Here is a 14,844-nt window from a genome sequence, read left to right as displayed (position 1 = left end):
TGGTGGCCTGACACTCTAGCCAGGTTACTTTTCAGAGACAGAGACTAGTTGAAAAGTTCAGCTATATTTCTGTCTAAGCAAACTTCTAATTTGTAATTTTACTATAAGATCTCCTTAAAGGGAAACATTTTTTTTTCCCTCAGTGATATCAAAGATTTCCTTTGCAAATAAGAGAACAAAATAAATGAAGGTTTATAGCTCAAGGAGAAAATAACTAATTGTACTGTTTGGAAGAGAAGCTAATGATGAGAGATTATAGGGAGAATTTGGGCAGGGACAGGAATAATTTATGTGACAGGAAATGATGACCCTGTGAGTGTTTAAGAAACAAGAAGAATGCCTGTCAGAAATGGTCCCTGGTGAGCCCGAGGAAGGCTTGGCACCTGGGGGCAGGGCACGGGGATGGATGTCAGTGTGTCCAGGCCTCCCTGATGGTAAAACTCGCCTGAAGCACCTGTTTAAGTACCCACGAACCAGATCTCATCCTGGCAGCAGGTGGGCATTTTTGTTTGTTTGTTTTAAACAAGGGATCCAGGTGAATCCTATCCTCAGGAAAGTTTGGGAAGCTCTGGAGCCTGGAAGACTTCTGAGGCCCCTTCAGTTGAAGCCCCAGAGGCTCCTGCATTAGCCCCACGTACTCGCAGTCATACCGCACGAGCCTCTTATGCCAACAGAGACATACTAGCTGATAAGATCTCCTATAGGCACCAACTTTTCAAAACCGTTTCCTCCTACAAGGCATCACCTTGAGGTTACAATAAAATCACCTGACTATATTGACTCTTCTCATCTTCTCAATGCTAAAATGTGATAATTTATGGGCTTAGTCACTGAGATGAACCAGGCCTGTGCAATCGGGAGGATGTTCTAGGGTGGCCCTGCTTGCCCAAGGACATGCCGGGAGCTGCAGGCTGGGTGGCAGACTTATCCCTTGAATGCATCGCCCAGCTCAGAGCGAAAATGAGTTTGCCCCCATCCTCTCAAAGGACTGAGTGGCTCTGGCCACCCCTGTGGCCCGGGCCAACCTGCCAAGGGACTTGGTACAACTAGCCCCGTTTGAAAGGATGCTGGTCCTACATTTCCTAGGACCAGAGATGGGAAGCAGGGTCTTATAATCAAATTTTGGTTTTAGATGAATGTTTTTGGTAATTAATAACAAGAATTCAATGCACCCACCAAAAAGAAAATTAACCTGCATAGCTCTTCCTGTGGAGGGAAATGTGGACATGCAATGTGCCGATCTAAGAGTCACGCTGGAACACACAGATTCTTGGGCTCGCCCATCTGTACCTGCGTCACAGGGCTTGGAAGCACTGCGACATGGAATGTCTGCAACCCACTCCACGTTTGGCACTTCCTGAACTCGGGCCCCACGCCTGGAGATCGTGTCGAAATGTAGATTCTGATTCTGTAGGTCGAGAGTGAGGTCTGAGGTTCTGCCTTTCTAACAACCTTGCAGATGATACCATGGATCATAAGAGGAGGGAGGAGAACAAGTAAGAAGAATCTGGAGAAAGCATGAGAAAGGCTGAGAAAAGAAGGAGGAGGAGGCCCAGAGCCGGGAGAGGATGCCCCAGATGACAGCATAGGCCTGTGGGAATAGCCGAGCATGCACTCTCTGCTTGCACAATAGAGTTACCTGGGGAGCTCTGAAAATTAATGACGTGTGGGTCCAACACTCAGAAACTCTGATTTAATCGATCTGAGGTTTGGTCCGGGAACTGGGATTTTCAAAAGGTCCCCAAGTGGTTCTAATGTGCACCGAGGTGGCCATCTGCTTCTCTAGCACAATGATCTAGGGATCGGGACGTAGGAAGAATGATCTCAGGGGAGCACTGCGATAAGCCCAGTCAACGTGCGATGGTGGGGAGGAGGGGAGCTGATGAATGCAAGTGGTGGAAGTCAAGTGCAGTCCTTGTTTTATTTTTACCTCCGGGAGAACTCAATGGGGAGGAACAGAAAAAGCATAGGATTTTTGGGTAAATGTTATTCATGGCTCACTCAGCCTTGAGACTGTGTCTCTGAGGACTGTGGCTCAAGGGCTCACCTGCTGTCTCTTAGAGTGTAGGGTAGAGGCACAGTCTGTGCGGTTCGGCCCCGGAGAGCCGATGACAGGCAGGGCCTCTGGGATCCTGGTAGTTTCTGTAAAGGCAGTGGAGGGCACGAGAAGACTGGGGTGGGCACTGGAGGGATCTGGGCTCTGGACAGCGTGGCCACTTGACTCCTGGGAAGCTGAGCTGTCTCTTGCCCTCTTGGCAACAGACCGGAATTAGACTAAAATATCAGCTCCTGGGTATTAACCAGATTCTGGTTTAATGAGTCTGGAATGGGACCCGGACATCAACATTTTTAAAGTTCCCTAGGTAATGCCAGTGTGCAGTTGGGACCTACTTGCTCTGAGCCCTATGGAGCTGTCTCAGGCTCCAGCCCTGCCCACACCTCCTTTGCTGCAGACTCAAGAGAATGTGCCAGAATGTATTAGTTTCCTATTTCTGCTGTAACAAGTGACCATAAACCTACTGGCTTCAACGCTCATTAGCCTTACAGTTCTGGAGGTCAGAAGTCGGACATGGGTCTCCCCGGAAGGGCTGTGTTCCCTTCTGGAGGCTCTGGGGTGGGGGTGGGGGGCCCACTCCGTTGTCTTTTCCATCTTCTAGAGGCTGCTTGCCTTCTTTGCTCATGGCTCCCTTCCCCCATCTCCAAAGCCAGCAGTCGTCTATCTCCGACCGCTCTTCCATAGTCAGATGTTCCTCTGACTGATAACAGCAGGGAAAGGTTCTCCGCTTTCAAGGTCACATGTGATTAGATGGGGACACTGGATAATCCAGGATAATCTCCCCATCTCAGGGTCCTTAACTTTAATCACATCTACAGAGTCCCTTTTGCCATGTGAGGACAACATATTCATAGGTTCCAGGGACTCAGAGGTAGATGAGTTTGGGGGCCACTCTTCTGCCTGCCACACCTGTCCTGATACTCGTTCTTCCCTCCACTCCAACCGTCCCCCACACGGTGGCTCAGCTGGCCCAGGGAGCCTCTGGGCATCTCTCCTTCTGGAGAGGGTGACAGTGAGGGGGTGGGGGGAGCCTCTGAGGATACAGCTGCAGCTCTTCAGTCCGGGGCCGACAGGTAAGATGAGGAGGGATGTGCATGCCACCCCAGAGCCACTTTCCAAAACACTGGGCAGCTGTGACAGAACCATGAGCAAAGAAAAGTCTATTTCATTTTGAAATGAAGAAAAACCAGCATTTTGCTTTGTTCTATAACTGTTTTCCAACTGTTGATATCCTAGGGTTGATTACAGAGTTCAAAAGAACTTGTGCAATTCTATTCCATTTATCCTGAAACTGGAGACTAAAACATAATCATCTTGAAGGTCAGGGGGCACTTAGCTGCCGTGAAAATGCAAGCGGCGTGGCTTCATTCATTCCGCAGATTCATTCCGAACAGCTACTTGCTCTGGCTGTTCTTTCACTCAGCCTTTCTGAGTCCCCGTTGGTATTAAGTGCGATCATGAGCCTGTTGCTGTGTACTTCTCCATTAGAACTCATGTGCCAGATGAGGGCTTGGTCCTTGGCTTTTTGTCTAAGGATAGTGTCTCCGTCTTCAGCGTGGTGGAAAGCCTCACTTATCAGAAGCTTTTTGGGCAGATGAGCAAAATCTTCGCTTTGAAGTCAATTCTGTTTGACATTTTAGGAATTAACCCAAGATTTAATATTTGTCCTCTCCCCAGAGGTCATGCATTTCGCTGTGTGCTCTTGGGAAAGTCACTCAACCTCTCTGAGGGCAGCACTGGCCTCTCCTTGGAGGGCTCATCCTTGATGGGCTGGTCATTTCTTTTAGAGCCTCATTTCCTCTCTATCATCAGGAGGTGGAAGCAGGATCTTTCTATGGCCCCAAGGCTCTGTGATTCTGAGAGAGCAGGGCTGATCCCAGTGATGGTAAGGTGGGCATTGCACCAGGAGAAGAATCAGATTCCCAACCGGCCAAGCATTGGCTCTTCCTGCTTTTCCTTTTCCAGAAACACAGACCCCATATCTGCGTTGACTCCTGCCTCCTCCCCTTTTCCGCCCCACTCCCTCCCTCTCTGGGCACTAAGACCATTTGGTAAAGAAAGGATTGGAGGGAGCCCCTCAAGGAGAAAGCCAGGAGGCTGAAATCAAGCAATTTCACTTGCGCACAAGGATTTCCCCTCGTGCCTCATCACACCCTTCTTATACCGCCCTCCAATTTATTGTGTTCCCCACATTCCACTGAAGGATGCATCACCTCCGTGCAAAACATCATGTTGTTACTAATCACCCCACCTTCCGTCCCCACCTATTTCTAACCGGAACCGAGGCTGGAAGGAAGGGAGAAGCGGCTCATCTAGTCTGTTAGCCCAACATTCATTTATTGGGTGTCTTCCGAGTACAGAGGCAGTCACTGAATCACAGACTGTCAGGCTGCCAGAGCCCTAATACATCATCCCATCCACCCCCAGTACTTTATAGATGGCAGTGCTCCCATGGAGAGGTCAAAGCACCTGCTTCAGGTCACCCAGCAGGGCTCAGGCCAGAATTCAAGATATCCTGTCACTAGTTCATTGTGCTTTCCCCTGTGCCCTGTGGCTTAAGGAGGGTGCTGATGATTGATTCGCTTCTGTGAGCATAAAGTGAAGGAAAACAGACACCATTTCTCTGAAGTGCTCCGAATTAATAAGGACCGGGGATGCAAAAAAGACGAATAGCAAGGCATTTTTAGAAAGTGAAATTGGAAAGCATGGAGGTAACTCTCTCCTGCAAATGGTGATCACATTAGGAAAACGTGGGGGAAATGGTCTTCTGGGGGCGGGGAGGAGCCTTTACTGAATTGGTTTTCCTTCCTTGCTACATTGGCTCGTTCATCCACCTTCTGATTGGCACACACTTTTCTCCTGCCATTTTTCTTTTCCTTGACATATTTATTACCTTATTTTCATATTATACTATAAACCTTAGTATACACAGCTTTTAAAGCAGATATTTTTAATGCAAGATGACACACCAAGCTTTGAACCCCCCAATAAAATTGACCGGGGACATCTGTTACTAAAATCCTTGCATATCCTCCCCAGAGGAGACTGCTCTCTGTTTGCTATCTTTAAAAAGTAGTGCAGGAATGAAAATAGGCTGACGTTTTGAAAACAAGAAAACAATGACCAAAAAAAAAAAAAAAATCCTATTTTTCTACTTCAAGTTAAAGTCCTCAAGATAGATCCTTTGACATCGAGAGTTGACATTTGCAGCAATTGGTTATTTTCATCTATTTGACTCTGACTATATACAAGTGCCAGGTAACTCATCTACTAATTTTTCTTCACAGGAACAGGAGACAGTACTACATGTGTTATTGGGATTCAATGCTAAAAATACAAACGTTATACGTTCTTATGAAAATAAAGGGTTTTTGATTATTTCTTTTGACAGTTCAAAAATCAATATTCTAGGGCCTTTGATAGAACAACCTTGGTTAAAATACTGCTCCTGGAGATCCTTGGGAAATTTTGAAGGATCTGGAGACCCTCTGTTGTCAGGTATAAATGTTTTTACTTTTTTGGGGGGGGCAGGCAAATAAGCTGGGGCCGCAGCTTCTCAGCAAGAGGCACCAAGGTCTATGTTAGTTTCCATTGTTAAGGTTAAGCTGAAGATCTGTGGGGAAGGAGGGTTCATATTGTGTCTGAGGGTCCTTTGTGGAAAGTGAGACCATTATCCTGCCCTTAATGGTTCCTGGTCAAAAGTCCATCTGTCATTTGAGATCTGTGCTTGTTTGCTCTTCCGATTGTTTGCTTATTATCTGTTAACATCTGTATATCGGCGTTTAGGGAGAAACCTATTATTATGAAATAAGATTGACTTATTACCCCCAATAAGAGAAAAGGTTGAGCTTGGATGTCAGTATGAATGCTCAATTTCTACCCTAACTAGAATAATAGGATGGACTGGGGACAGTAACCTGGTGCTCAGCTGACTGATAGAGGCCACCCCCCTCCCCACCTAGTGTTCCCCATTACCTGGTAACCTTTTCCAGGACTAGCACAAAGGCCTAAAGCCATATGGAGAAAAGAGAAAGGCCAACCTATAGCACCGTATTTTCTAGGCGTCTTACCTATAGGTGGACAGAGCACAGGGTGCAGTCCACCTTCTTGGCTTACAGAAAAGGAAACTGAGGACAGAGAGGCGAAGCCCTGGCCCAAGACCACGTAGCTTGTTACTGGCTGAGCTAAGACTTGAATCCAGCTCTCCTCATTGCCAAATAAATATTCTCTCTACGAATCCTGAGTGCAAATGCCATTTACTTCTAAGTGTTCACTAACCTGTCCTTCCCTTCTGGAAGAGTCAGATTTCTTAAGTAGCACCTGAAATTGCTGCCATTTCTTTCATTTACATTTGTATTAGGGAAGAGGATGAATTTGTGCTATAGGACACGTTGGTATTATTTGTGGCACAAGATTCAGCATGTGGCATCACTCGGTTTCTGGATTAAGAACAGCACTTACCCATACTGAACAACGCCCATCAGTGGACCGCCAGGGCCAATGTCAAGAGCTTGGGCAATATCAGCCAGGAACTGCTTTTGGATTCGGAATCGGCGTTTGCCAATGCTCGAGCTCCCATCAATTAAAAATGACAAGTCAACTTTGCAGTCTGAGGAATGGAAAAGGGCTCTGTTATTCTGATGATCTCTCATTGCATTAACCCAGGCTTTTTCTCCTCTTTCTCCCCCAGGGCCCCCTGAGAATCCAATGCAAAGAAAGTAAAAAGTAATGGCAAGACGCAGGGTATATTCACTTATTTAAGTTCATAACAGATTTTCACTGGGCACCAAGGTCCTGGACACCTGGGCTAGCACTTATTTCTATAACTGCTTTAGAATTCTCTGTATCAGGGCGCCTGGGTGGCTCAGTTGGTTAAGCAACTGCCTTCGGCTCAGGTCATGATCCTGGAGTCCCTGGATCGAGTCCCGCATCGGGCTCCCTGCTCAGCGGGGAGTCTGCTTCTCCCTCTGACCCTCCCCCCTCTCATGTACTCGCTCTCTCTCATTCTCTCTCTCTCAAATAAATAAATAAAATCTTAAAAAAAGAATTCTCTGTATCAGCCAACTTAGAGCCTTCAGAAGCAATGGCCTCCCGGTCAAATGTGGGAAAGCCCTGAGGATGGTTTCCCCGGCTCAGACCACTTCAGTGCAGACCCCCCAGATGTAGAATTCACCAAGATTGAGTCTCAGGAGCTTGCAGTCCCTTACCCTCATCTTAATTTTGTAGAATTATGTGTTGGGTTTTTATAAAGGTATAAAAAATTCTGCAAGGCCAGTGCTAAGGGGAGGGCAGGAATGGTAGAATGAGAAATTGATACCAGTTGTCTTCACTTCCCCAGGTGAGGCAACCGTAGAATTACCCACATATATCTACACATCTCAGGACTTGTTGGTAGCAAGCTTTGAATTTTTTCCTTTCTTTTAGTTGTGATAAGGACTAGGACAGTTGTTCTGGCTAGGATCTCTGGATATGAGGCTATGAGGAAGGCAGGGGGCTAAAAGCTCTTCTCAACCTTTCAAACGCTGCAGGAGTTGGTGGAAAGTCACATAAGCTAATAGTTAATGTCCTCTTTGCTCTCGATTGAAATTACATCATCTTAGTATGATAAAACTGATTATTCAATACTGTTCAGAAGTTCTTATTAGGAGGTATATATCCCTTTGGTAAAAAAAAAAAAAATGGGGAATGAATCGTTGAACAGCTGCGATTTGGGAGACAAAAATATTTCAAAACAGAGTTCCATGGGGGAAAGAAAGAGAGAGGGACAGTAAAGGTAGGAATTTCTGGGCTGCAGTATCCACGAGGACATGCGAGCAGTGCTGTCCTTTCTGCCTTTCTGCAGCCGTCTGGACAAGCCTGGAACTCCCTAGGCTGCAGCACGATTGCCCAGGAGGCCACCACTAGGCTTCTCTTCTCTCCGATGCATGTTGCATTGCTTCTGTGCAACCGGGGTCTTCCCATTCCCCAGGAGGAGATCAGTAGGCAGGGAGGGATATAGGTATATATTAAACGAGAGCAAGAAATGGACATGAGTTGACACAGTGTTAAGCAGAATCAGTAAGAGATACTTATTAAAGAGTGATACTGCAGAATTGGCAGATTAAGGAAAAAAGTTATATCTGAGAATGTGCTTCATCATCTTGCACTGGCGCCTGGCAACGAAGGGCAGAGGAGAAGTAGGCGAGGACAGAGACCTCTCTGGGCCTGGCTGACTCTGCTCCATCTGGAATTAGTGCCTTGGCTCATTAGTGGATCTTGCAAACTTTTATTTCCTGTCTGCCTGGACATTCAGTGCCTGCCAACTCGTCCTGTTCAGCTGGCTTCCCCTGTCCTTTGCTGCCCCCAAACTGCCTATGCCAAAGCATGATCCTTGAGATGAAGATTGGAAGAATCAAATAAAAGCAAGAAGTGAGAGGCTTAACGATACCGTGGAAGCCTGGGAAAAAGCAGAAGAGAAGCAGAACTGTTCTAAGGCTTGTGATGTTGTACCCCACACAGGGCCAACCCCTTCTTCCCTGGGTCTGAGCTGGCAATGAGAATTGTTGCCAGCAGGTGGCAGTGGTGTTCTTCAGGGCCCCCTGCTCACCGCACCTGTGGTGTGCTGGAAATGAGGACTCCCAGGCTCCACCCAGATCTACAGAATCAGATCCCCATTCTAACAAGATCTCCAGGTGAACTGGGTGCACGTGAAAGTTTGAGACGTGCCCCTGGTCAGGGGTTTTCCTTCCAGCTGTCAGCAGATTAGCTCAATATGCTTTTTAAAATGAAAACTTAAAAAAACAAAAAAACTTAATTAGAATGAGGCCCAAAGGTGATTTTCTTTTTAAATAAATAAAGCACATGGATTTTGAGTCTCTGTTTTGCTTCTTCATAGACAATTTTTTTCTTATTTCTTACATCTTGAGCTGTGCTCAGGATTGAAGTGCTCACTTCATAGCTAGGTTTTAAGAAGCTGAGATGCTCTCTATTTGCTTGGCTCTCTTTACTCACTACCCTGATGGCTGACATTGGAATCACTCATGCTCTCCATTTCCCACGATGCTTTACTGATCATAGTTTCAGCTCTGCGCGTGTGCTGAGACCTAGTGCCCTCCTCGTACTGAGATGAAAACATGCCGATAGGAAGATGACATCAATACTACAGGATAGAACTGAGTCACTAAATGTTCAGCATGAGCAATTTATTACTGTCACAGAGGACAGAGGTTGGAGGACAAGGAAGAAAAAGAGTGTCCACAGGAATCAATCTACCAATTTTCTTAATTGCTTTGGTTTTCTCCAACATATGATTTTATAGATGAATACTCTGTGCTGTCCAATGCATTAGGCTAGTGTTTCTTAACCCTGGATATGTATCAGATTTGCTTATGCAGCTTCAACAAAGGAAGATGCCCGGGAATCACTCTGGGATGGGCTTCTCAAGGTTTGACATGCACAGAAATCACTTGATTCAGTAGGTCTGAGGTAGAGCATGAGATTTTGCATTTCTAACAAGCCCACAGGTGATGCTGATGTGGTCAACCTGTATCCCGGGTAGGAAGATCTAGGCTGAGGGTGATTCCGTAGGTATGAGCCAGCAATTGGGCATCTTGAGTTTTTAAAAATGTCTTCAGGTGATTCTCCTACATAGCTGGGTTGTGACTCCCAGCCCACGGGTGGCTGACTTGCAACGACTCTCTGAGGGTATCTGCAGGTGATCTCCTTGGCCTGCAACACTCAACTTCGTCTTGGTTTTCCTCTTTTTCCCCTGATCCTTCCTTCCTGGTATCTTCAGGTGGCTTCTCCTCCACCTATTTAGTGCTGAAGTTCTTCAGGTGTAAGCCCTCTTGTTTCCCTTGGTCACCTTTCCTGTTTTCATAACCTTGGTTTTGAATCCTAGCTCATCATCTTCCAACTCTGAATTCCCAGGTGGGCTGCTCCTTCTCAAGTCAGATCTGGGTAGTCAACTGTCTACTAGACCGAATGTCTTGTGGAAGATGGCAGTCAGAAACGATCTCCCTGCCCCCACCTGCCCCATCCTAGTGGTCCTCATGGCAGCGCCCATTATCCCAGTTGCTCAAATCATCTTCGTCGGTTTCCTCTCTCACACCTCCACCTCCAAACCTCTAGATTCGTCCTTCTCTGTCTCCTGAATCTGCCTATTTCTCCGCATTTCCACCTCCAGCTCAGAGCTCTGTCTGCCATCCTGTTCACGGGGCCACTGACCCTGCTGGCAAGGCTGTCTCTTCCTTTAACCTCCTCCTTTGTCTCCCCTTTCCATCCCACCCTGTTGCCATGGTGATGTTGAAAAAATCTGATCCTTTCCCCTTCGTGCACACAGACAGTTTAAATCCTCCATAAGCTTCCCTTTCCCCTTAGAACAAAGTGACAGAAGAGAGGAGATAAATAGATCCAGGGTGGGAGAGAAGGGGGTTTGGGTGGGCTGAGTGTGGAGAGAGGGGAGCAGATCGGATATCACAGCACCTCTGGGTTTCCAGTTGTCAGTTCACTTACTTGCATCTCCCTGGGATACTGAATCCAAAGACTGTGTGCTTAATTCTTCTTTTGGAACAAATCCTGGAAAGAGCAGTAAAACTTTTGGTGACTTACAAGAACAGGAAGCATCTGGCCTTACCCCAGGGATGGGGACATAATGGATATTCACACTCAGCTTGGGGTTCGGGGGGAGGCTTGGCTTAAGGCTGACTGTGCTCTTCTCCACACTGCCCCCGCCTTCAGAGGTAAGAATGAATTACTGACAGCCTACTAAAGACACGGGACTCTCCTGGGTGCTCAGGGGGTTTGAAGTCAGAAGACCAGGGTCTGTTCCCTACTGCCTGTTAACAGAGTCTGAGCCTTAGTTTCCTTACCTGCAAGCAGGAAACACTTGGCCAGTGTAAATTATCCCTCTGTAAAATTCTGAAAATCTCAAGGTCAGGGCATGGGTCTTGCTCATCATGTAAACCTTCACTGTGCCTACCCCATGTAGGTCCTTGGTCAACATTTGGTGATTGAGTCAATGAACAAAGATGGGTGAGACACATGGACAATCTAATGGCGGCAGATATAGACTGAAGGGAGGACCTAAGATCCCCAGTAACGCAAACAAGTAAGAGGGTCCAGAGAGCAATCCCTCCCCTCCACAACCTGAGATTAGAGGTAAAGCTGCAAAAGGGTTTTGTGCTTTGAGAGTGTGCATGCGCGCGCGTGCGCACGTGTGTGTGTAATTTCAGGCTCAGGAGTTTTCTTTAGAGCCATTTACATGGGAGCCAAGTTTACACATGTATCATTTAAGGGATTAAAGACAATCAATGAGAATCTTTTCAGGCTCAGGAAGGCCAGTGAGTTTCTCAGGGAGCACCAGAAGTTGGTCAGTTGGTCTCCCTGTTGTTGGGATGCCCGGGGGCACCCTCCCAGAGGCTCTGGGAGAGGAGGAAGGTGCTGGAGGTTCTGCTCGCTCTTGGCTGCGGTGAGCTTTCTCTAAGTTTGTTAGTTTTTCCAATTTGCCAAGCACATGATTTCATCCTTCCATGAAAGGTCAATCTGCTCATCCCACTTCCTCGCATCATTTTAAAAATTCGCTTTGGGTGTCTAACGGCATTTCTCAGCCAGGAGCCTCTCAGAGAAACTGTCCAAGGCTCCACGTTGGAGGGAGGGGGGAAGAAATGAGAGGCCAGCGTCCTTTCCTCCACCCCATTTCTCCCTACCAGTAAAATCTGCCCTCAGACCGAGAGCTGGATTTGCTGTTGGAGTTTCAAACACTTAATTCAGTAAAAAGCGAACAACACCCATTCACGTGAAGGGAAAGCTGAATACCCCTCTGCAAAGAAAGAAGGGGAAATAGCAGGAAGTCAGGGTATGCTTCGAGATGGAATGAGCATTGAAGCCTCATTTGGGGGCGAGGAACCCACTCACTCCCGTTGTAGATCTTAGTCTTCACGTTTCTCATTTGTTACCCAATGGACAAGAGTGGCCTCTGCACCACCCACTGGCTTGTCAGACTCTCCTAATTCTGTCATCCTGTGTGTCTCCATCTAGTCATGGCCAGGAGGTTGGGCTGCATAATTACCTGCATCTAAAAGGACCGATCCAGGTTGCCACAAGTCCATTTCCCCTGATTTTCAAAATTAAAAAGAAGCAAACTTGTTATTTAGGTGAAACCAGCAGAAGCTCTCAAATGAACTTCCAGGATGATAACATTTTTCAGTTGTGGCAGAGAGTTCAGTAAAGGAACATGGGACCAGGCTTTAGAAGGCCACCTAAAACCTTTAGGATTTTTCTCTTGGAAAGCTCTGAAAACCAAAGACAGAAACATCTTTGCCTTTTCCATTCTTTCACTGTGCACCAAGAATCATAGAAAATAAGAATCCCAGGATTCGAGGGGGCCCAAAAGCTCACCCAATCCAAACCAATCTCCCCCAGCATGCTTCTACAACATCCCTACCAAGTGACTGCATGGCTGGTGCTTGAATACCTCCAGGGACAGGGAATTCATTACATATTCAACCAAGATAGTACATTCCTTCTTGGACCACTGAGACTGTTAGAAAATGTTTCATTGTATCGATCTGAAATCTTAATCCATCCCTCTATCCACGCTTATGAAGCACCCACTATGTGCCCAAAGTCATTTTAGGTACCTCTGACTTACCCATCTGTTTATGTTCTCTTCCTTAGAACGACACAGAACAAATCTAGGCCCCTTCAGAGGGCAGGTGGTCCCCTCATTTCCTGAGTATCTGCTTCTCACACCATGCCACCTGTGCACTAAATAGCAAAGCGGTGCCTGGCCTTTCAGTAAAGTGTTGAACGCCCCCACTATAAGCTGGTGCTGATAAAGTAGAAGGGGTGGTCGGGAAGGGGTATTCTTACCCTGCAGTCCCTGACGGCTGTGGGGGGATCATGGCCAGGAAGCGCTCAGAGGCAGCACGAATGTGTTATGAAGCCTCAGAAGGACACCAAAAATAGCTGGGTCTCTTCCTCTATCCCTTCTCTGCCCACCTCCCCAGCTCAGAAAGCTGAGGGCCTGATGAGCCCATCAGCTTGGCTGCATGCTGCAATGATGAACACACTCAAAAGAAGTGGTATTTTCCTTCGTATGATGAGTTTGTCAGGCTATTTTGAAAGGCAAGTCTGTGTTCGTGCACATTCTGAGTTCATGGCGAGAACGGAGTTTAATTTGGCTCAGCCATTAACCAGGTGTATGACCTTAAACAAGTCACAGACCCTCTGTGAACCTTAATTTCTTTGGGAATAACATTTGCAGGTTGGGTGAGATGATCTCCCAGTTCAGATTTATGATTAATACGTTTAAACCTTCTGCTTCTGTGTCGCCACCTGCTGGCAAAACACGCCCTTTCCCTAAAAAAACCCCCCAAACAGAACCAAAAAACCAGGGCTGGTGGCATCTCCGTTTTTGCTCCAGGCTCTCAGCCCCCTCGAATGCTACAGAGAATTACAACGCTGGGCATACTTCAGCAGGAGGGAAACAGTTCGCTGACAGCAAGGATCTCCAAGCCCTCATTCCTGTCCTGGGCGCCGGTCCTTCTGTTGGTGCCATTTATATTTGTTTGGGACAAGTATGAACCGAATCGCTTTTCTCCAAACGCCGAGGGCTGACAAATATTTGGACAGCTGAGACTTGGTGTTTTTGGACTTGGTAGTAATGGCACGTCAGTCTGTGGAAACGCTTACATTCTGGCGTCCAGGAGGAACCGGGTGATGGGAGGATGAAAGGCAGGAGGAGGCCCATCCTGTGTCCACCAAACCCTAGCCGGGAGCCTGGGGGGCTCGCCCACCTTCTCCCACCGTAAGTCTTCTCCTGTGTAAAGCTGAGGTCGTAAACACGTGGCCTGCCACGGAGGGAAATGTGTACAAAATCACCCCGAAAGGGGTAAGGCAGTCTTAGGACACGAGCCCTAACGTGTGCGCCGTGCTTGCTCGCTCGTCTCCTCCACACCGTCCGCGACCCGGAGAGACACTGGCTCCGAAGGATTCCCGTGGTAAAGACGTAGAACCACTAACACTGGCGAGAGCGCGCTCAGGGGCGGGCACGGACCATGCCCGTGGCAACGGCAGTCACAATAACCCCGTGACTTGGGTGACAACCGCGACCCCGCTTTAGGGGTGAGGAGACCGCTGCAGAGGGCGAGGTGGAGCTGCGCCGGGCGCCGGGCTTACCCCCCACTGTTTATCACTCCGGGAGTCGTCGAGCCGTGAGCATCGCAGGGTGCTGGGTGAGGCCCCGAAGAGACCCCACCTGCGCCACTCCCCGTAACTCACACTAGATGGGACGGCCCGACATCCCGCCTCGGAGATCCTGGTGATGATCTTCGCTCTGGTTGCAGCTTCTCTTCCCCGCCCATCTGGGAGCCACCAGCACAGGACCCAAGCGGGAGCGACGACACACGGCCCTCGGGGCTCTGAAGTCTCACGGGGCGGAAGCGCAGGTGGCCCGGAGCTTCTGCCCCAGAGATTCCCCTGGGGTGCGGGGCTGAGCAGGCGGCCGTCGAGGGGCAGCGGGCCTCCGCCTCCGGGGCGCCGCCGGGGCGCCTCCGCCCCGCCCTCCCGGTGGCCTGGCTTCTGGCCTCGCGCCGCCCGCTTCCCTCGGACGGCTCCCTCTTGCGGACGTGAACCGGCGCGCGTCCGGCCAGCAGCTGGCCGTGGGGTGTCCCCGCGCAGTGGCCCACGACACTGGTCTATCGAGGAGGCTGAGGACCGTCCGAGGTTCTGGCGCGAGCTGTCGTCCCGGCGAAGCATCCACGGTGCTGGGTTTGCACACGGGTTACCCTGCCCATCCGCGGTGCTGG

General features: G+C 48.5%; 1 protein-coding gene across 2 annotated transcripts in view; it reads right to left on the bottom strand.

The window, feature by feature from the left end:
• Positions 1–14,844, bottom strand: part of VIT (vitrin) — a 101,265-nt gene that overhangs the window by 16,807 nt on the left and 69,614 nt on the right. Inside the window, exons 9-11 of one of the 2 annotated variants that reach the window (XM_035000906.1) lie at positions 12,105–12,149; positions 10,550–10,612; positions 6,518–6,665 (exon numbers count right to left, since the gene is read on the bottom strand). In XM_035000906.1, coding sequence (XP_034856797.1) covers positions 6,518–6,665; positions 10,550–10,612; positions 12,105–12,149 — 256 coding nt within the window. The remainder of the gene's footprint in view (positions 1–6,517; positions 6,666–10,549; positions 10,613–12,104; positions 12,150–14,844) is intronic. The other variant, XM_035000907.1, reaches the window with a different exon arrangement.

Source organism: Mirounga leonina, unplaced genomic scaffold (genome assembly GCF_011800145.1).
Source record: "Mirounga leonina isolate KUSES-001 unplaced genomic scaffold, KU_Mleo_1.0 Mir_125, whole genome shotgun sequence".
Lineage (NCBI taxonomy): Eukaryota > Metazoa > Chordata > Mammalia > Carnivora > Phocidae > Mirounga > Mirounga leonina.
This window is presented reverse-complemented; position numbering and strand designations above follow the sequence as displayed.